This window comes from Capra hircus, chromosome 11 (genome assembly GCF_001704415.2).
Source record: "Capra hircus breed San Clemente chromosome 11, ASM170441v1, whole genome shotgun sequence".
Lineage (NCBI taxonomy): Eukaryota > Metazoa > Chordata > Mammalia > Artiodactyla > Bovidae > Capra > Capra hircus.
In genome coordinates this window covers 74,882,825-74,906,715 of record NC_030818.1, presented here as the reverse complement: position 1 = coordinate 74,906,715, position 23,891 = coordinate 74,882,825, and the positions used below count along the sequence as shown (strand labels likewise).

The 23,891-nt window shown below is 36.5% G+C and overlaps 1 protein-coding gene across 2 annotated transcripts in view; it reads right to left on the bottom strand.

Annotated features, from left to right (window-relative positions):
* The window catches only part of ATAD2B (ATPase family, AAA domain containing 2B), a 127,355-nt gene that overhangs the window by 3,626 nt on the left and 99,838 nt on the right, over window positions 1-23,891 (bottom strand). For both annotated transcript variants that reach the window (XM_018055586.1, XM_018055587.1), the window contains exons 22-27: window positions 21,935-22,094; window positions 13,547-13,669; window positions 10,061-10,198; window positions 5,892-6,575; window positions 3,196-3,323; window positions 2,770-2,898 (exon numbers count right to left, since the gene is read on the bottom strand). In XM_018055586.1, the coding sequence (XP_017911075.1) occupies window positions 2,770-2,898; window positions 3,196-3,323; window positions 5,892-6,575; window positions 10,061-10,198; window positions 13,547-13,669; window positions 21,935-22,094 (1,362 nt within the window). The remainder of the gene's footprint in view (window positions 1-2,769; window positions 2,899-3,195; window positions 3,324-5,891; window positions 6,576-10,060; window positions 10,199-13,546; window positions 13,670-21,934; window positions 22,095-23,891) is intronic.

Genomic DNA, 23,891 nt, shown 5'->3' with positions numbered 1-23,891 from the left:
ATCTGCTCTAGACATTTCCAAATGCCTATTTTACATTTAGGCTAATGAGGATGACACTAGCAATGAGTTCTTATTATACCAGATATTTTATTAAGAAATTTGCATATATAAATAATTTGCCAGGTAGTAAATAGCAGAGTCGAGATTTGAATACAGAGTCAGGATTTGAATACAGGTAGCCTCACTCCAAAGCCTACACCCTTCCCTACTCATTATGGAGTGGGTTGCCATTTCCTTCTCCAGGGGACCTTTTCGACCCAAGAATTGAACCTGAGTCTAAAGCATTCCAGGCAGATTCTTTACCATCTGAGCCACCAGGGAAGTCCTCATTATATTCAACTCCCAAAGCAAAATGAATGTATTCCATATAGTAAAACTTGTACCCAAAGTAGAATGCACCTTGTACCCAATGCTGTTCACTTCAATTAGAGTTGAAATTTAGAAAGGAAAAAAAAGCCAGGAAGAGTCAATGCCACCACCACCAGGAATGCCTCTCACTGGTGATTCTGCTATAGATTTCCTTTCGTCCTAAATGAGGCCCCAATATTATACGGTTCTAAGACCCAGACTGAAAAATGTTTCACTGCTGAAGAGTATTCAGTCCATTCAGTCCATTCATGATAATCAAATATCATCATGTAAACAAAGAAGTTCTAGAATTTAAAAAAAGTAAAGAACTCTACCCCACACATTACATTCAGATAGGCAAATGCCAAATACATCTAAGACATCTGGTTTTCTTTCCCCTCTTTATGAAAAATAAATATGTGTGTGCTCAGTCATGTCTGACTCTGCGATCCCATGGACTATAGCCCGTCAGGCTTCTATGTCCATGGGATTTCCCAGCCAAGAATCCTAGAGCAGGTTGCAACTTCCTACTCCAGGGATCTTCCCGACCCAGGGATCAAACCCCCATCTCTTGTGCCTCTGCTTTGGCAGGTGGGTTCTTTACCACCGCGCCACCCAAAACACCTCCAAAGAAATTATATCCTACATCCCTACAGAACTAATAAGGTAAACTAACAGATTATCATCTAATTAAAAGGTTATATAAATGATCAATCAAAATTACTCATGCTAAATGTTTCATCATGTTACTGAGTAAGAAAAAGTCCAGTTATGAAACAGAATATACAATACTATCCCAACTTTTAAACACACATTCATGCTTATATACATGTTATATACATCTAGACATTTTTAAAGGATGGAAGATATTCTAAGAGATTAACAATGATTAGTTTCCTCCAGATGGTGGTATGTGGGTGATGTTTTTATTTTTTCATTTTTGCTTTCCTGTAATTTCTACATTATTATATAAGGTTGGTACAGATTCATAAAAATGTGACAGAAAAATATAATTATAAAATAAGTTTTAAGTGCACTCTTGCTTTGATTCAAGTATAATACAAGCGTTGTTGTTGTTTAGTTGCTGAGTCGTATCTGACTCATTTTTGACAAGAAGACTGGAGTGGGTTGCCATTTCCTTCTCCAAAGGATCTTCCTGACACAGGGATTGAACCTGCATCTCTTGCACTGCAGGCAGATTCTTTACCACTGAGCCACCTGGGAAGCCCAATAAAGGCATACCCTGGAGACACTGCCTTCCAGACGAAAAACAAAGGCAGTTATACAAATTTTTTAGTTTCCCAGTGCAAATAAAAGTTGTGTTTACACTACACTGTGTAATGGCATTATGTCTAAAACACAATGTACACACCTTAATTTTTTTTAACATTTTAAAGTTTGTGGGAAAAAAATGCTAACCATCATCTGAGCCTTCAGAAAGTCATAATCTTTTTGCAATAACATCAAAGATCACTAATCACAGATTACCATAATATAATAATGAAAATGTTTGAAATACTGCAACTATTATAAAAATGTAACACAGAGGCACAAAGTGAGCAAATGCTGTTGAAAATTGGAGGTGTTGCCACAAATCTTCAACTTGCAGACACTTCAGTATGTGCACAGGACAATAAAGCAAGATATGCCTGTATTCCTTATTACACATGCAAAACAGGCACATCCTCTACACATGAATCTTTAGCATACTAAAAATGTTCCTTGAGAACAGACACTTTTGTCTTCATTTTTTTGCATTCACATTTGCTCAGATGACCTCAAAAAGCAGAAGAGTGACTTAATGATATAAATTATATGAAAAAAGATATAAGCCTGTATTTATACAAAATTTTCTTATGGCTCAGAGTTGTCTAGAAGGGGAATGACTCACTTCTATGGTATCCAAGCATAAGGACAACCACTCAGGTGGCTGTTTCACTAAGACTAGATCTGATTAAATGAGATGACTTTTAAGTTCTCTTCCAGTCATTACTAGGGTGGCCAATAGGTCTCATGGCCCATACCAACTCCTTTTAACCAGCACTGGCTGCCTAGAGAGTAGTGGTAACATGGACTGTGAGGCCATGCTCACATTCAACAGGCGCAAGTGATAACGCATCATCTGTGAAGTCGCCGAGAAGCAAGGGAGAGGAGAACTGCGCCATGCTATTCCGTGTGTCTGCCAACCATGGATTTCTGTGTTTTGGTAAACAAAGAAACCCAGATTACTTCTGTTCTGAGACAAAAGGGTACAAAGAGGTTATTTTTATAACTCTTCATGATTCTTCTTAATCTTAAATCTTCAAATCACTCTTCAGCTACTTGGTGAAAAATTCAAAATAAAATGACTTTGTTTTCTCTTTACTTTGTGACAAGTAACAGCACATATTTATTTATTCTCCAGATGAACTAGACACTTACCTCTATAAGTTGTGATTTGTCATAATCTTTACGGTGACGGTAGATGCACTGACTAAGAAGAGAATATAGTCTCTCAAGTTGATCAACTGCCAGATTGTTGCTTTTATCTACCAACAAATCAAGCAATTTCTGAGAAAAATTAAAAGAATAAAAAGAAGTTTGATTTCATTGTTCAGACTGAAACAGTACTATTCAAATACTAGGCAACAGATACCACATTCTATGGTATAAACCTGAGCCCTTAGTTTTGAAGATTTCAGGGCTTAGTTTATTACCAAGAACATTCTCATACTTCTAAACCCCTCAAATCACAAACAACTCTTTTTCATGAGAAGCCCTAGAGTACTCATATTCCACGGTTTAAGGAAAAAATTACTAAAACTTATTTCCATTCATTTAAAACTTCCCAGGAAGAGCTAAGCTTACCTTCAATCTCTCATGATCAACTATAAGAGGCGGCACAGGCTCAGATGGCTCTTCTGGAACCAGTTCCAGGCTTGTTGTTTTTGCCTGTTCTAAAATTAACTTACGATATTTCTTTACTTTAGAAGCACCTACAATTGAAACAAAAAAATGCACTGCAGCAAATAAAAGTTAATAAAAATCAGGCTTAAACTATTATAAATTCTTTTACCCACCACAAATCCTTTTTGGAATAAGGATATTATTCCTCAAGTAATAAATGGTTTTTTGAGGTAAGACTAAAAAACCCAAGTTAAAGAGGAGTAAACCACAACTATGAAAGCCAAGTCATACCAGAATATCATCTAACAAATGTATCCACTGAAAGGGAGATAAAAGCGATCTTCACCTCTAAGAAGTAACTTATAAACTATCTTCACTCTCTGTATGATAATCATTTTAAAATGTGGAGCTTTCAGAACTAGAAGAAAAGGAAGCAACATAGAAAAGCAGATGCTAACACAAAGTAAGTCCAACCCGCTTCATATCTGCCTCCCAAAGCAAAACATTTTCCTCAACATTGCCTGAAATTTCTTATTTTTCTCAGTTATACTGCCTGTGTTACACAATATTTTCTCATAAAAATATAAGCCCATTAAAAATGCAAAAGGTCTAGTGTCTTTTCCTACTACCTTCGAGTAAATTAATATAATTTAATTACTTTCCTCCCAACATTCTCCTAAGACCAACCATACTGAAAAAACAGAAATTTGAAGGCAGCTAAGTATAATTTGACTGCACCAGGCACTCTGAGGGGTAGGGAGGGTAGGCAGACCATAAAGCCCTATGCACTCTGAGTAGGAGTACTCTGAAGAAGAGACAGGCAGGGGTAGGGGCCACAAGGACAAACTTGGACCATTTCTTATACAGGACCTGGCCCATGTTCTGGGAAACTAAGGAGACTCTTTCTCCTCCCTCCTGCATTAATCCTCTTATTCCCAAGTCTTTAAACAATTCTTTCTCATCAATGCCTGCTATATAAATAATAAAAGAACCAAGATGTTGCCTTCAAAAACATATACCCTGATGTATCAGAGAAATGTTATATTAAAGACAGCCTTTAGATTGAAAACCGAGTTCAATTAACATATGAAAAACCAGTTCAATTAACATATGAAAAACCAGTTCAATTAACATATGCTAGGAGTTTTGTTAAGACCATACAAATCCTCATTATTATACCCATGGGCGTCTAGGGGGTCCAAGAACCTGAGTTAGGAACCATTGCACTCGGTTACATTGCCCTGGACAGTTACAAATGAAAACTTCAGGTGAGGCTTTTACACAGCAAATACTTTTAAAGCTGTTAGCTGAACATAATATTCATTTAAACCTTTTCTGTAAGCTTACTAAAATCTCATAGTGAAGTAGCGTTACAAAGACTCCCCACCCACTCACCCATTCGGCCTCATAACAGGAGTCTCTCCCTTTTCCCCACATTGTCCCATTCATTACTTAATTCTAGCTTCAACACATTTTTTAAGTTCTGTCTATATGATAGCCCAGATAAATAATGCTTCTAAAACTGCTTTCTACTATTAAATATTAAAAATTTTCAAGAGGCAGCATAAATCTGTACCTTTCTCTCTATCCATTAAAAGAATTCTAAGACTTTGAACAATACCATCCTACTCTAATTCTTCTGGATAGCTCTAATAAACTGGCATTAAGAAACTTTTCTCACAGAGCCCAAATCCCAGGCTAACACCATATACTCCACACAATTTAGCACAATACAATTTCGAGATAATCGAGGGCAAGACTGGTTAGGAAGGAAATGCACACTGAACAGGGTAGGTCTGTCTCTTAATACACCCCACCCCACCACAGGCTAAAGAATCATGATAAAAAGCAAAGCAGGGCCAGAAACCCTCAACTCCCCCTCCACTGCTTCTTCAGGAATCACAAATCGAAGAGAAGTCAGGAGTGGGCAGAGAGCTCTGACTCAGCAAGAATCAAGTCACTTTGACAGTGAGGATTCTGCTGCTTTCTTCCACCACTGGTTTATAAAGCAACAGTGTCTCTAGATTAACACCCCTCAGATTCAGCTGACAGTGACTGCCTGGCATAAATATACCTTAGGATGTGCCAGGTACCAGGAGAAGGCAATTAACATACAAGACTTATTTAATCCCTGCAGTGACACCACCCTGAAGTTTAATTCAGAAGATGGAAAGACGCAGGGCCAGAGAATACAAACAACTAACTCAGAGTCACATGATTATAATAAACAACAGTGGAAATATAATGTGGGCTTATATGACTCTGATATACCATACTGCCATAGCATCCAAGTCTTCTCACCTACCTCTCACCCCATCCCAATAATCCTTCTGTCAGAAATCCCATCCTCTTAACAAGTGTGGATTTATTCAGCTTTTAGTCATAAATTCATTAGGAAAGGGACAATAATCAGACAGGAGCACGAAGAGGAAGCAGCCAGGAAAGCAATGCCTTCTGGACAATAAACCCTCTAAAACATACACCAAAATTTATTATGTGTGTGTACACTTTTCTAGGAAAAGGGGTGAAAACTGCAATAAATTCTCAAAGGGGTATAATTATTCATCAACTATTGCTACTGGGGACCAGATAAAATATGCATGTAATTAACTCTGCAGTTTAAAACCTCAGGAAAAATTTTAGAACATTAGCTCTACCTTCTTTGTCCAGTTCTGCATCTTTAACCTCCACATCAGGGCCAAGCTCTAACTTCTCGTTAGTGCTACATTGCAGTGCCTCTAGTTTCTCAGGATCATCTCCATGATTTTCATTTGAAGTTTCTGGTTTTCCTTTTGACTGATCTTCCAGGAGAGTTTTTTGCTCAGAACTACATTTATCTCCATTGCCACAGCAAGAAACTACTTCAGCTTTGCCATTCTGACACTCCAGAACGGGTATTCCTTCAAAACTGTCTGTGGAGGCCTCACCATTTAGACAGCCTTCTTTAAGAAAAGGCTCTTTCCGAGATGTCTGTTCTGGATTTAGAGAACTGCTGCTGTTGATGAGTAGAGACTCATTTGAACTTTCCTCTTCGGTAGAAGCAAAGTTCTCTTTTGTGCTTGCTCCGCTGTTAAGCCTCTGCCCCTGGTCCATGTCCATGATGTCACAGGATGACTCATCATTGGTCATAGATAAGTCTCCAGTCTCTTCTCCATTTTCTTCATGGCAGTCAGTGCTTACCTCAAACTCTCCATTTTCGAGCAATTTCCTGTCCTCCATATGATTCTCATAGTCAGTAAATTTGGTGTCCTCCTCATCTTTTTTTAAATTATTGACTTTCCTTTTCTTAATAATTCCTTTACCCCACTGTGATCGCCGCCGTGATTTTCTCCGAACTCGAACTATTTTACAAAGAAGGGAAAAAGATATATAGAACTTGTAGGTACAATGCTTGTTTCACAAATGTTTATTAAATAAGATCCAAAAGAAAGTAAACCCATACTACCGTAACACAGAGACAAATACTACTTAGCTCTTGGCACCCATGCTGACTAATCTTCACACCTACAAAATGGATATGATGTCAGGGATGAGCTCTGACAAACGAAAATATTTTTAATTTATTTCCTGTATGAGTTGACTAAGCACTCACTCTTTATGACTGCCCTAGATCCTGCTTTATTGCTTTTCCTAATTCTTAACACCCGAAGGCCAAGCACACTATACATTTAGGAAATGGTCATATTACCAGGCTGCCTGGAAGGTTTGGGACTACAGCCCTGGATTTCCACCAGGAAAATGACTGCTTTGCCAGCAAGATCCCCCAAAGGCTCTTAAACCATAAAAGAAATTAAGATATGATCCAATATGCGAAGAGACAAAAGTTACAGGTATCTCTACTGCCTCTCCTTTCCTAAGAAATAGAAGCCCTATGAACTTAAGACAGACAATGTAGTTAGCCACCTGTTAGCCTTCTATCACAAATGTTTCTCCTAGCAGGATCAATTTCTTGCAAAGTTGTTATTGGAAAATATGCAGAAAACAAGCCCTCTGCTATCAAGGCAACAATAACAACATTAATAAACACTGAAAATAAATATTTGGTCAGTTATATAAAGTGAGAGACCTACAAAAGTTGCAGGGACTATACTCTTCAGTGTTAGAAACTATCAAGAGTTTTGTCAGTAGACAGCTGGTACTTCCAGGTCATGATGGACATAGGAATATTTATTTCCCATATTATGCATCAAAGGTAGCTGGTTGTGCAAGTTGATCCCATTGTCCCTAAAATGAAAACTTAACTTTTATTTTGTAATGTGGGACACTTGCACGAAGAAATTTAAATATAAAAGTTATTAAAGCTAACTAGCTAAGCTAGAGACCTATTACTTCTGACGTCTACCACTGGATTCTGAATATTAGTTGAAAGCCATCAGAGTAAAAGTAATTCATTTTTTCCAAGGCTATAAAAATAATGTCAAATCTGGCTTAGTTTAAAAAGAGATAATATTTTTAATATGCCAATGTTGAAAGCTTTCTGGGCAAAGACATTTTAAAAAGAAAATGCAAATATGGGCCACTAAGTGGAAAATGTTTAATTCACAGTTTTAAAATTGCTGTTGAACGACAAACAGAAGGGAATACAGTCTTAAAACAACCCTCATTTCTTTACGTCAGCACTTAATATGAACTTGTGATCTTTATCCATTAAAAGAATCCTAAAACATTATTACGTATGTGTACACTTTTCTAGGAAAAAAAATGGATAAAGATCACAATGTATCAACAGCACATAGTGTGTTCACATACTTTTTTCACCCTTTCATCTTTAATCCTTACTAAGTCTTACAAAGACACCAAGGTAAGATATATGACAAATTGTCATAAATGTCACTCTTCTTTCTGATCTAAGAATAAATCTACCAAAGGTTTCTAAAATCATTTCCAAAATTCAACTTCTTTAGTGACTTGGCTCAAAATTTATTTTGCCCTCAAAACTGTACTATCATTACAATCATCTCTCCATTCCTTTTCCCCCCTATTTCTATTTTTATAATTTACAGTTACAGGGTAATTGGAGATGAAATTTCTATATTAGTCTACTTTTAAAAGCACAGGCTAAAGTGATGAGCATTCATAAGCATTCCATTACTTATATGAAAGATTAACCCAGTCCATATTAAAAGTGAAAGAAAAGTATTCAGCTTGCTCTTTCTCTAAAATGTAGAACTATTAGGCTTTTCTACCTGACCAGTCACTCCTGACATTGTGTCCTTGCTTATTCTCCAACAACCAAAGTGACAAGAGGTTCCCTTTTCCTTTCTTCACTAAGTCATGTAGCACTAAAGCCAGGAGGCTGGACCCTGCTCGATCAAGAGCCAGCTCAATTATTTGATATGTACTCGTACCCTAAGCAAAAGCTAGGAACCTTTCTGAAGCAAGTGTGCTTCTAATGCTTTCATCCCAGATAAGAGAAAATGTTCTTATTTGCGGGGAGGTCAAACTAGAGATAGTTTCCCCATCTTTTTATAATCACTTCTAATGCTTAGCGAGATTTTGGTCAAATAAGAGAAACTGATTATATATGTGCCACAAGAGTCAAGGGTTTTGTTTCAGTCACTGCTCTATCACCTTTTTCAGGGGAAAAGCCTTTTTGTGTGAAAAGCCCATTTAGAGGCACAGTCTTTAAAATCAAGTTTTATAGCATCTCTGAGCTTATTCCCAAAACTAAGACCTTAGGAAAGCAACTCTTCCATAGGGAGATTTAGACATACTGATTTAAGTAATGTAAAATAATGCAAAATAGCCAAATGATGAGTCACATATGCCATCTACTGGTCAGAGAAAACAAAACTCACATTTGTAGATTAAAAAACATTTTAACACTTAAAGAAAACTAAAACTGCTGAAGCAATGTTCAATGTATTTTAGTGGGTAAATATTTTTATCAGTTGCAAAGAATGTAAGGATTTCAACATTTAAATTAGAGTGTTATGTTAGTTAATCCAGGTCACGATTCAAGGTACAACCAGTACAAATAGCTTAATCAGCTTCCTAGGACGAAATGCACCATTAACTCCTTCAAATTTTCTCACACATGAATGCCGTTTATCACAAAGAGGACAAGAGTAAAAAAAAAAAAAAACTGAGTCTGGTTCATTCATTCAACTTCAATGCCACTGGTGGAAGAACTTATTATGGCCATCTTTATTGACAGCTGGAGCAGAATTACCACCTTTATATCAGAAGAATAGCACACACAATCCAAAGATGGCCATCTTTAGTGAAACATTAAGATTACATTAGGAAGATGCTGTGTTTATTAACATTTGTCTTTTAGAAATTTTTACAGATCACCATGAATAAGGAAAAGTGAAGAAAACATAGAACACTGAATTTTCCCCTTCTAAATACACCTCACTTACAAAACAAACAAAAAAGAACAAAACAAACAAAAGAAAAATAAATACATCTCACTTAAACAAAACCAGAAAAAGAAGGCTAAAGATTTTTCTCAGAAAAATCAACTTCCTGCTGTCAATTCAGGCACTCTCTTAAGCCAGAGTTTCCATTTCCCACCATAATGAGAGCACCCTGCATAATATACAGCAAGGGGTTGAAGGTGGGGTGGATAAAAATCTATTGGCTCCATATCTCTTTCCAAAACCCAAAGTTTAAAGCTGAAAATATTTAAATCTAGTTCAATTACAACAGCAAGCACCGAACAGAGATAGAAAAAAAGCAAATAAGGTTAAAGAAATATACTGATTCAGCATCTTACCCCACAAGCTCCTGGCAGCCCTTTGGTGTGTGTGCCCAATTCCTAACACTTCTGCCTCATTCACAGTTGTTCCCACTGCTGGATAATAAGATCTCAAATACTCACATGCACATTTATTTGCAGAACTGTGCCAGACATCCATTGGATTTCTTTGTTTGTGCCGAAATGCCTCTTCAACTCTAGTTTCTGTCTTTCGAGCTCCAGTACCATGAGGATTTATTTGTTCTGCTGTTACCGATAAGCCTGCAGGCAGAAGATAAGCGATACCTATTTAAATATTCCCAGCTACATAAACCAACAAGGTTAAAAAAAAAAAGTCTGAAATACTGAGTTTTAAAGTCATTAATTATACTTGGACAGTTTGTAATTTGGATGAAAACAGTACCTTTTGTTTTAAGATGGGAAAGAAACTAGATATCATATCATAAAAATAAAATGGTAGGCCATGCTTATTTACACTTAATCCCCAAAGGGCCCCATGTTGACTCACTTTATTTTGCAAAGGGATACATTTCACATTTTTATGACTATAAGACAATAAGATCATATATTGCCAAAAAGTCATGATTTCTGCCATCTTAGAAAGTATAAGCATATACTAGGCTACTGAACTCCATTCATATAAACCATTTCCATCTGATATAAGCTGGCTGTTACACCACACTGTGTAAGTCTGGCTTTTCTGCATTGATCTTCATAGAAATAACTGTTTCATCTCAATTTTCTTTACTAGATCTCTTTCTTCTATGCTATCTTTAGTGTTATCATCCAAGTTTCTAAGGACTATCTCTAGAATCCCTTTTCTTCTCACTTTAATCTACATCTTCCACCACAAGTATCATTCATGCCTTCAGCTTCTACTATTATTCCCAAATCACATTTTAGTCCAAAACTCTCTTGAGCTCCTGATTTATATCAGCTGCCTACTTGATATCACCAACTGCATATCCTAAAGATAGATCAAATTAAAAATAACTGGTTTCTCTTTTTCCCACAAAAAGACCTGTCCTTATATATTCCCTCTCTCTACTGGTAGTTATTAGCATCTCTTTAAATCATTAAATCAGTAATGTGGCAGCTAAATTTTGCCTCTTTCTTTCCTTCCCAATACCTTCCACCCCTGCAGCCACAACTCTCTCATGTTAATCCTACCTTCATTCCCACTTCACTAATTAAAACTCTGGACTACTCCAACAGCCCCCCACCCTCCAACAGTTTAACCGAGGTACAGTTAACACAACATAAAAATCATTCATTTCAAGTGTACAATTAAGTGATTTTTAGTGGATTTACAGAGCTGTGTAATCACACAGCAATCCAATTTAAGAAACTGTTCCAGGCAATCACTAATCCACTTTTTGTCTCTATAATAGACTGGCTTTTTGTGAGCATTTCATATGAATGGAATCATACAATATGTGGTCTCTGGTGACTGTTTTCTCTCACTTAGCGTAACATTTCTAAAGTTCATCCATGTAGCACCTTGTTCCTTTTTATAGCTAAGCAGTATGTTGTTGTACAATACACCCTGTTTTGCTTACCCATTCATCAGTTGAAAGACATTTGAGTTGTTTCTAGTTTTTAGATGCTGTGAATAATACTGCTATGAACATTCATGTACAAGTCTTTATATGGACATATGTTTTCATTTCTCTTGGGAAGATCCCTAGGAGTAGAATCGCTGGGTCATATGGTAAACATTATGCTTAACTTTTTTAGAAATGGCTAAAATGTTTGCAAAACTGGCTCTGACAGCTTTTTAACTAGGCTCTCGTCCTCCCACCCTGCCACAGTGAGACCTTGCTATTTCCTGCTGCCAAAACAATTTACCAATCCATTCCACTGCTTCAGATACTTCAATGACTCCTACTGCCTATGACAATTGTCCTCAAACTTCAGTCTACATAAAAACCACTGTTAAAGCACAGATTTCTCAAGCTTCTCTCAGAGAACCTAGTTTCCCAGTTCTAAGCTGATGTGGGTAATTAACACACATTTTAGCACTGTTTATAACAGCCAGGACATGGAAACAACCTAGATGTCCATCAGCAGATGAATGGATAAGAAAGCTGTGGTACATACACACAATGGAGTATTACTCAGCCATTAAAAAGAATACATTTGAATCAGTTCTAATGAGATGGATGAAACTGGAGCCGATTATACAGAGTGAAGTAAGCCAGAAGGAAAAACACCAATACAGTATACTAACACATATATATGGAATTTAGAAAGATGGCGATGACCCTGTATGCAAGACAGCAAAAGAGACACAGATGTGTAGAGCGGATTTTTGGACTCTGAGGGAGAGGGTGGGATGATTTGGGAGAATGGCACTGAAACATGTATACTATCATGTAAGAAATGAATTGCCAGTCTATGTCTAATGCAGGATACAGGATGCTTGGGGCTGGTGCACGGGGATGACTCAGAGAGATGTTATGGGGAGGGAGGTGGGAGGGGGGCTCATATTTGGGAACGCATGTACACCCGTGGTGGATTCATGTCAATGTATGGCAAAACCAATATAGTATTGTAAAGTAAAATAAAGCAAAAATTAAAAATTAAAAAAAAAAAACAAAAACACAGACCTACAGAATAAAGTCCAAGTCCATGACATTGATTCACTCAATTACTTGCACTTATATTCTAGATAAGGAGGAGAGAGCCAACAAGAACAAAATGACAAAAGCGATGGTGACCAGAGCCTATACTAGATTAAGTGGCCAGGGAAGGCCTCTCTAATGCAGTAGAAGAAAAGCATATTCACAACTCCAATGTCCTCAACCCAGCTCACCTTCTGAGCTCTATTTCTCACCTGTCTGTACATCTTTAGCAATGCCAAACAGTTGGCAGTTCTTCAGATATGCCACGTTATTTCATGTCTCTGCGATTTTATGCACTGTGCTTTCTGCCTACAATACTTTCTCCTTCCCTGTCACTGCCTCCTCCTTCCCTCTACTTCACTACAGACCACACTTGTACATTCATTCCCCAAACTCTGATCAAAATGCCAGGTTTCCTACCAGGAGGTCTATCCTCTGTGATGAATATGCTGCAGTTAGTGCATATGCCACCCTGCACTTGATTTGTTTTACACTTACTCTCTCCTGCTAAACCATGAGTTCCACAAGACAGGATTATATACTGAACAAACAAAACACATGTGTTATGTGTTTATATGAACAAAATTGCACATAAAACTCCAATAGGTTAAAAAAAAGTATTCCTAAATTTTTAAGAATTAATATTAGATATTACCTGTTAAAAATAAAACTCTTCAAATATGAAAACCTATCTAAATCCTTTAAGAACAGAAATCCTTAATGATGTGGATTAACAAAGATGTGTTCCTACAAAAGAAATTTCACTAAGTACTGCTTATTTCTATAATTGGCACTAAAGGTGTCACAGAAAGTAAATTTTTAAAACATCTTTGAGAATTTACATGACACATATCCGTATCAGAAAGTACGTAAAGGCTGGGCCTCAAGATACACTTTCATTATACCAGCAACTATAAATAAACACCAACCAGTGACACTCAGTGACCTCTTAGTCTTCAATAGCATGTTCACTTCTATAACTTACCTCTTTTTATTCTTGCTTCCTTAATTTCTTCACACAGTTTATTAAATTCTGGATCCAGCTCAGCTGCAATGATGGCATGTGCAGTATCCTTCAGAGTACAAGCCCTGTGCCTAATTATTTTGTCTGTTAAAAAGTTGGTATACATTTATTAAACACACAAATGAAATAACATGAAAAAAGAGCATCCTAAGAAGAAAAGTAAAAGAACAAACATTTAAATAAAACTGTAAAAAGCATTTGTGGATAAGAAACAAATTCATTTTAAGTGATGAGTGAAAAATAAATATGGGCTTCCCTGGTGGCTCAGTGGTAAAGAATTCACCTGCCAATGCAGGAGAGATGGGTTCAGTCCCTGGGTTGGGAAGATCCCCTGCAGAAGGAAATGACAACCCACTCTAGCATTCTTGCCTGGGAAGTCGTATGGACAGAGGAGCCTGGAGGGCTATAGTCCACGGGCTCGCAAAAGAGTCAGACATGACTTGGGGACTAAACAACAACAACAAAATATACAATAAACTACTCAATTAAGTTGACAATCCTCTGAGAACGATACTTTTAAAACTTCAAAGTACTAAGCCTACTTAACAAATCATTACCTCAAAGATATGGCTTTATTTGATAATTTTGAAAAGTGTATTACTTTAAATAAAAATTCTTTAAAGATATAAAGAATATTCAACATACATCCAGCACCAGAGTTGCCATGCATAGACACTGAGGTTTCAGAAAACCATACACAATTTTCTCCATAAGAGAAAACTGGTCAAAATTATGTTAAAGAATATAATGTATGCTAAAGCAAGGGTGACCTATTAAAAAACTGTGACAGAAACAATTATGATAAGGCACTCTAAGAATGCAAGATGATATAAACTATAGGTAGTTCTAGGAGAAAAGTACATACTCTGTTCTAGGTAAACTATACCTAAAACTGGTAATAAAAGAAGAGTCTCTCTGCTTTACACTAACAGAGAAGTCCTCATTCATTAACAACATAACATAACTGTGCTCCCTAGAGCTGGCAACTCCAAGATGTTATGAGTCACATAAATGCATTAAAGTCACTTAATTGGTAACAGTATTTAGAACTAGAATCCAAGTCACAAAATAATATCTGCCTTTTCATCTCTAGCAAAGACAAAAAGTATAAAAATGTATTTTACATACAACTTTTCTTAGAACATCTAATAGTTCATTGTGAAAAATCTTACAAAAACAAACATGCAGCACTCAAAAAGGCAGTCCACTAGTATATTTCCTTCAATATATTTTCTCTAAACTGTCCCTCAATAAACATTGATTGTCAACTGTACCAGGAACTGAGTCAGGTGATGGCTACACGTAGTGAACAAAACAGGTCTCCACTTTCAAGGAGCTTTTCAGACTAGTATAGGAAAGAGGTATTTAACCAAATAATCTCATATGCACATAGAAACACCTCTGCCTACCCTTTCCTCACCGGTCAAAAAACCTGTAACAGCTATGATCAAAATCTACAGAATACTGAATGGGCAAGTCAGGAGAGAATTCTCTAAATTAGGGGCATTTAAGGTGAGCCAGACATCCTGGAACATGAAGTCAAGTGGGCCTTAGGAAGCATCACTATGAACAAAGCTAGTGGAGGTGATGGAATTCCAGTTGAGCTATCTCAAATCCTGAAAGATGATGCTGGGAAAGGGCTGCACTCAATATGCCAGCAAATTTGGAAAACTCAGCAGTGGCCACAGGACCCAAAAAGGTCAGTTTTCATTCCAATCCCAAAGAAAGGCAATGGAAAAGAATGCTCAAACTACCGCACAATTGCACTCATCTCACACGCTAGTAAAGTAATGCTCAAAATTCTCCAAGCCAGGCTTCAGCAGTACGTGAACCGTGAAGTTCCAGATGTTCAACCTGGTTTTAGAAAAGGCAGAGGAACCAGAGATCAAATTGCCAGCATCTGCTGGATCATGGAAAAAGCAAGAGAGTTCCAGAAAAACATCTATTTCTGCTTTATTGACTATGCCAAAGCCTTTGACTGTGTGAATCACAATAAACTGTGGAATATTCTAAAAGAGATGGGAATACCAGACCACCTGACCTGCCTCTTGAGAAACCTATATGCAGGTCAGAAAGCAAGAGTTAAAACTGGACATGGAACCACAGACTGGTTCCAAATAGAAAAAGGAGTACACCAAGGCTGTATATTGTCATCCTGCTTATTTAACTTCTATGCACAGTACATCATGAGAAACACTGGGCTGGAAGAAGCAGAAGCTGGAATCAAGATTGCCAGGAGAAATATCAAGAACCTCAGATATGCAGATGACACCACCCTTATGGCAGAAAGTGAAGAGGAACTAAAAACCGTCTTGATGAAAGTGAAACAGGACAGTAAAAGAGTTGGCCTAAAGCTCAACGTTCAGAAAACTAAGATCATGGCATCTGGTCCCATCACTTCATCAGAAATAGATGAGGAAACAGTGGAAACAGTGTCAGACTTTTTCTGGGCTCCAAAATCACTGCAGATGGTGACTGCGGCCATGAAATTAAAAGACGCTTACTCCTTGGAAGAAAAGTTATGACCAACCTAGATAGCATATTCAAAAGCAGAGACATTACTTTGCCAACAAAGGTCGGTCTAGTCAAGGCTATGGTTTTTCCAGTGGTCATGTATGGATGTGAGAGTTGGACTGTGAAGAAAGACGAGCGCCGAAGAATTGATGCTTTTGAACTGTGATGTTGGAGAAGACTCTTGACAGTCCCTTGGACTGCAAGGAGATCCAACCAGTCCATTCTAAGGGAGATCAGTCCGGGGTGTTCTTTGGAAGGAATGATACTAAAGCTGAAACTCTAGTACTTTGGCCACCTCATGAGAAGAGTTGACTCATTGGAAAAGACTCTGATGCTGAGAGGGATTGGGGGCAGGAGGAGAAGGGGACGACAGAGGATGAGAGGATCACCAACTCAATGGACGTGAGTTTGAGTGAACTCTGGGAGTTGGTGATGGACAGGTAGGCCTGGCGTACTGCGATTCATGGGGTAGCAGAGTCATACATGACTGAGTGACTGAACTGAAACAGGCATTAGGATAGCCACTGACAAAGGGAAAAACCAGTACAGGTTCAGAAAATACCATGTGAAAAAGTTCTGAAGTAAAAAGATCTTGGAGATTTCTAGAAACTGAAAGGGAGCCTATGTGACTAGTACACAGTAAGCAAGTGGCAAATGAGAATCTGACCACATTAAGGACTTTAGATCTTATCCTAAGAGCAATGAAAAGGCCCAAGCAGGGAAACAACACGATTTAATTCTCGAGATAAGGGGCCACTGGGTGGTTTTCAGACAGAAAGTGATTTGATTTGATTTGTATTTAAGAGTATAGTAATACAGGCAGTACCAGAGGTCAAGGGAATTGTAAGATGGAGGTTGGAAGCCCAATTAAGACTCGCAGGGAATTCTCTGGCAGTCCAGTAGTTCGGACTTGGTGCTTTTCACTGCTAGAATCCAAGACCTAAGCTTAATCCCTGGCTGGGGAATTAAGATCCCACAAGCTGCATGGTGTGACCAAAAAAAAATTTTTTTAGGCTAAGAAAAGTAGTCTACAAAGGTATAGAAAAAGAGGATATGGCTGAAAAAAGAGTGTGGAGAGGAGGGAAATTCATTCACTTGTCTACTCACTGAATCTCCATTTATTGAGCATCCATTTATGAAACATTTCCTACATATAAACTGTGTCAGTGCTGGAGATATGCAGCCCTGGCCTGAGAGATGCCTAAAATGAATGCCCCTTTAAATCCTGTTCATCTCCAGGTAATATCTTCTCCTCTGTGCCCTGCTCACACTGTACATGTACCTAATACACACCTGATGAAATTGCATCATCATCAGCTGCCACAAGACAAAATTCAAACCTGCCACCTCTGTGCTACCTTAACCATCTAGTATAATCACCAGTAATCAGGAGGGACTGTGGGTCATAAACTGTTATGGGTTAAACTGTGTTCCTCCCCCAAATTCACATGTTGATACTGTACTCCCCAATATACCAGAATGTGACTATATTTGGAGTAGAGCCTTTAAAGAAGTAATCAAAGTAAAAGGTCCTATGAGTAGGCCCTACTCTAATCAGACTTGGATCCTTAGGAGGAGAGGAAATTTGGAGACACACAAGAAATACCAGGGGTGCACAGACACAGAGAAAAGATGACCATCTGAGGACACAGCAAGAAGGTTGTCATCTGAAGGCAAAGGAAAGCGACTTCAGAAGAAACCAAATCTGCCGACACATTGATTCTGGACTTTTAGCCCCCAAAACTATGAGAAAATCAATGTCTGCTGTTTAAGCCACGCAGTCTGTGGCATTTTGTTAAGAAGTGCTTACAAGTTAATATCATAAGATATAGCATAATGTCTGTCACACAGTAATTACTCAATATGTATTACTCTATCTTAAGAGGCAAAGACTATCACAGTATTCTAAACACTCAGCTCAGTAACAGCACATGGTACTTACAAATAATAACAGAAAATGTGAATGAGTTTAACTGAAGTATAACCCATAGAGGGCTCCAAACACCAGAGTGAATCAGTGAGCTTTATTCCTAAGCATCTAGTACAAAACAGATTTCGAGAATACTATAAGACTAAGGTTGAAATTTCAGCAAAATTTGCTAAATGATGGTATGTATGTGAATACACTTAAGGGCTAGAGGAGACATTAAGTATAGAACAAACAGTGGGGAACAGTTAAACATAAAACATATCACATATTTATGAGATAATTAGGGTCAAATATCTGACCTGGTCACATTTAGAACCTACAAGTTAAAATTCTTCTAGTTAATATATTTAATTTTTGTCCATGTTATCCTCAAGGGAGAATCCAGGTAAACACTTAGGCAATACATATAGCTTCCAAAATGCTGGCTTTTGTCTTCTATGTATATGCTAGCTTTTTCCCAAAATGGCCAAGTGTTCTGTAAAACAGAGCACTGTAAGCTTTCAAATACTCATGGGAGCTTGTAAAAGTAATACAAAATTCATGTAATTTCCACTTGCTACACAATAGACCCTGAGGTTGTTTTTCTAATACATAACAAGTTGTTCTATTGCTAAGAAAGAAAACAGGGCTCTTGACTAAAGATATGAAAAAATATAAACAGAGCCAAAATCATGCTTTTGAATTATATGATACTTTTTGCATCTAAAACAGTAAAGGAATAAAGTTACAAGTATACCATGTCAATTCTGTGAGACAGAGCCATATCCTTTGATTATACAACTACATTCTATAATAAAAGGTTATTATGCACCAGAAATCAATGCTTCTTTCATGAAAGTAGTATTATTATGATGTGATTATAATTAAGTTACACAGAAGAGGGGGAAAGGATCTGGACTGATCCTTTCTACTGGCTTTTTCTAACCACTCAAATTTATTTATCACTAGCAGTTCTTAGATTTTTTCCAAAATAGAATTCAATTTTAAATGTGGTCCAGGGAATACAGTAAAGGGTCATTCTAAAGTAAATGTATAGGTACCCACTAAGGAAACAATTATGACAAATTAAGGCACAGTTTAAATAATAATGATAACAAAAACAAATATATGAACTACTAACCTTTATGGAACACTTATCACATCCCAGGCACTATACTAAGGACTAACATATTCAAGTTGAACCATATGAAAATGACAATTTCATAAGGTAGGGCCTAATATATTTTCTCATCTAATCCTTACAGCTACCCCAAGAGAAGAGTAATTTTCCATATTTGCAGATAAGGAAACTAAAACTTAGAGGACTTAACTTTATTTCCTAAAGAACTAGGAAATAAAATGGGGACTGAAGCCTAGGTGCACATCCAAAGCCCAGGGTCTCATTACCTACTACCCAATGTCAGTAACCTCTATGTCTTGAAAACCTAACAGGATGAGACTGTAGGTGCTCAAGTACTCTCACACACTGCTTAAGGCCACCATATAGACACTTGTGCAGTTGTACCTTCACCCAGAACCCAGCAAGGGAATCAAAGGAGACTGACATCCAGCCCATTCTTTACTAGGCAAACTGTGGCCCTGTTACAGATGCCATCTACACTGCAAAGAAGATTCTCTCAGTCACACAAAACTGCTATATTGGTTAACAAGTGCCCCTGATGCTGCTAGAAGATGATTTTTTAAATTGTGAAAAAGCTTTAACAACACAGATTTAAAGCCCTAAAAGAGATTACACACTCTATGATACAGAAGTTTCACCTTAAGGAATTTATCTTAAGGAAATAATTAAGGACATACACAAAATTTATCCTATATTCATCAATATTATAATAGAGAAAAAAGCTAAAAACTTTAATATGCCCAACAATAGGGTATTAGCTATAATATATTCATGTGATAAAAATTACATGGTAGAAATACATTAACTCAAACTTTTCACAAAATATTATATGAATAAAAGTTTACAAAAGTTATATTGTCATTTTAGTAAAAATATTATGCATGTATGCATTTCACGTATAGTATTTGTGCATATGTGTGAGAGAGAGAGAAAAGGAGGGAGGAAGGGAGGCAGGGGGAGAAAGAGAAAGAAAAAAACACTAGGTAACAGGATTATAGGTTATAGGTTACTTTTTCTTCATTTTTATCCTCATAAATTTTATCCTCATAGATGATATACAATAAAAAGTCAAAATAAAACCTAAACAAACAACAAAAACTACAAGAGATAAATGTCCTAAAACAAAGCTTAAAAACTATTAAAAGCAGTAAGATACCAAAAGCAGCTATATAAAATTTTATTCTGCCACTTAACTTGGAACTAAAATATGTGATTTACTGCAGTCTAAATTTAGACAAGAAATAATCAATTTGTGCAGAAATGAGAAATCCAGGTCATTCTAACAAGTGAACTGAGTTAAGAACCCATAAATACAGACATAAAGTAGAAACTATACTCTAAATATCTTTAGATAACTGAAAGTTTAAGTGAATTTTCTAAAATAAAAAGCACCTTACTTTTATATCACCTGTTGAAAAAACAGAATTCTTAACAGAGTGAGAAAAAGAATGACCCCTGCCAGATGGGAACTGGCCTCGGTGTACTTACATTAAACATAAACAACCTTACTGAATACCACCACTCTGTGACCATGATGGATCAAGACAAAAACAACACCACTCCATAATCAGATCTGAACACGGACAAAAGTATGAACACTGCCCTACAAAAATAACCAAATATAATTCTATCCTGTGTAAAATGAATGCTGCTTCTTTACCAATCACAACTTTAGTCTGGTTCCATTCTTTTTACTTTCCAGGTTCTTAAAATACCTAGTCCCCAAATTACTCCCACTTCCTAAAAGCATCTATTCCACTGCAAAGCTCTACTCCCTTAAATTTTCCTCAAAATCACTTGACACAAGCTCAAATCCTGTTTGATTTCCCATGATGTACATTCTCCTTTATTACAAGGTACCAATAAATTCAACTTGTTTAACTACAGATTATTCCTGGAGGTCTCCCCTCGAAGGCATTAACAGAACTGAGACTACAGATTTGAGTACAGGGTGGGATTACGAGTAAAATAATAAATTATATTGGGTTGGCCAAAAAGTTCATTTAGGTTTTCCATAAGATGTTATGAAAACATTCATAAGATGTTTGTTTGCATATGTAAACATATGTACAGTCTATAGAAAAGATAATGTCCATCTACCCAAAGGGGTCTTTTAATTAATAAACTTAACTATAATACGTTTCCAGAAATCCAAAATGCCCAGTGTTTATCAGCACTGGTAATGGAGACTAAACAAATCAATCTTAAATCCTCAATTATTTAGTTTTCCATCTTACCTGCAAAAAATTAGAATCTAAGTATAAAAAGTGAAAAGCAAATCAAGAAACTAAATCTTGAACATAATAATAAAATCCTTGAATTTAAATATATTATCTAATAATTTAATAAATGAATTAGCAAATATAAACTATCATATACAGGATGGATAAAAAAATAAGGTCCTACTGTACAACACAGGGATCTATACTCAATATCCTGTGGTAAACCATAACGGAAAAGAATATGAAGAAGAATATATGCATATACAACTGAGTCATTTTGCTGTATAGCAGAAATTAAACACAACACTGTAAATCAACTATACTTTGACAAAAATTATTTTAAAGAATAAAATCCTCTAATTTAAATATATTTTTTAGTAATTTAACAAATGAATTTAATAATTAAATTTAATATTTAAGCATATACTTAGTTCTTCAACAAGAAATTTCTAATATGTCTTTAAGACTAATTTTTCTATCTGAAATATGGGGCAGGTTTTATTTATATTTTAAACTGTCTTCTCTTTGATCACCAAAGTCACCCTTGCCCAGTGCATTCTTACCTCCTGGGTCCTTATCTGGATTGTACTCCAAAGCATTGCTACAGATGAGGTCAATATCTTTTAGGAAATCCTTAGCAGTCAGGTAATTATGCTTATCAATTTTAGTTATTACTGTTGATAAGTCCATTGGTTCCTTGATTACTTCAAGATAATCTGAAACCTAAAACAAACACGGTATTTTAATGAAAATTACTTCTGGTATTTCATATAATCTACTCATAAAAACACAAAACAAAAATCAAAATTATTTTAAAACTAAATCTAGATATCTAGGAAATAATTACATATAAGGATAAAATTATAGAGCACTTTATGCCACTAAAGATACTATGTCATACTTTCCATGAAAAGCTTCAGTTTCAAGTCATATTTAATCAACTCTGAAGAGTTTCTCATCTCGAAATATGAAACCAACTGTGTCAGCTTTTGTTTTTTTTTTAATCCTTTGGATATACCTGAGAAGAAAATGTATGGGTAAAAGTACCCAATAAGCATCAATAAATGTTACCTAAGCAAAAAAACTGTAAAGGAAAATAAAAAGAAACAGATTTGTTTTCATATTATTAGAGAAGTTCTTGGGTAGATCTCTTTAAAATCTTTAAACAAAAACATTTTTTCTTTCTTAGTTTTCCAAGGTGAATCGTTTCATGGAAAGAGTTTTCTACTCCTTTGGAGTCATTACAAACATTTTGAGTCAATTATATAACAAAAGTAGGTATTGCTTCTATGACTAATAGAAGATTTGCTGGCCTTGTCCCTAAGTATAAGCAAATCTAGAAGCAAAATATAAATTTTGCTCTGTGTGATTTTTCTGGGAGATAACCCAAAATAGAGATATTAGTCATGACTGTCCACTAAATTTTATGTTTTATCACTTGACCAATTAGAAAGCTCTTCCACCTATATATCTACAGGCATACCTTGTTTTATTGCACTTCCTTTTATTGCACTTTGCAGATACTACATTTTTTAAAAACTGAAGGTTTGTGGCAACCCTGCATTTTTTAGCAATGAAGCACTTTTTAATTAAGGTATGTACATTGATTTTTTTTTTTTTGTAGACATAATGCTAGGCTTTGTAGACATAATTACTAGGGCTTCCCTGATAACTCAGTTGGTAAAGAATCCGCCTGCAAGGCAGGAGACCCTAGTTCAATTCCTGAGTCAGACAGGCTGGAGAAGGGATAGGCTGGAGAAGAGACAGAGTGCCCACTCCAGTATTCTGGGGCTTCACTTGTGGCTTAGCTGGTAAAGAATCTGCCTGCAATGTGGGAAACCTGGGTTGGATCCCTGGGCTGGGAAGATCCCCTAGAGAAGGGAAAGGCTACCCACTCCAGTATTCTGGCCTGAAGAATTCCATGGAATCACGAAAAGTCAGGCACAACTGAGCAACTATCACTTCAAGATCCCCTGGAGAAGGGAAAGGGTATCCACTCCAGTATTCTGGCCTGGAGATTGCCATGGAATCACCAAGAGTCAGACACGACTGAGTGACTTTCACTTCACTTCACTTCAGTGCCATTACATAGTGTAAAGATAACTTTTATATATGCTGGGAAACCAAAGAATTCATATAACTTCACTTTATTGCAATATTCACTGTACTGCCATGGCCGAGAACTGAACCTACAACGTCTCCCAGGTGTGTGTGCCTGGACTGTCTTCCCCAACACAAACCTCAAATCAAGTAATTAGTTCTGACATAAACACAGTCTTAGAAATGTTTAATCAGTCCAGGACAAAATTCTGGGAATATGGTAATTTCTGCTCTAGGAAATTAAAGGCTAGTTTTCTTCACTGTAGATAGGACAGATGCCTTTTAAATTTGTATATATAATATATATTTACATGTATAAATACACCTATATGCCTATGCCTATAGAACAATATAAGCATATATATATACACATATTATTTATGTTTTTAAAATTTTAGGTAGCTATGTGTGCATGTTTTA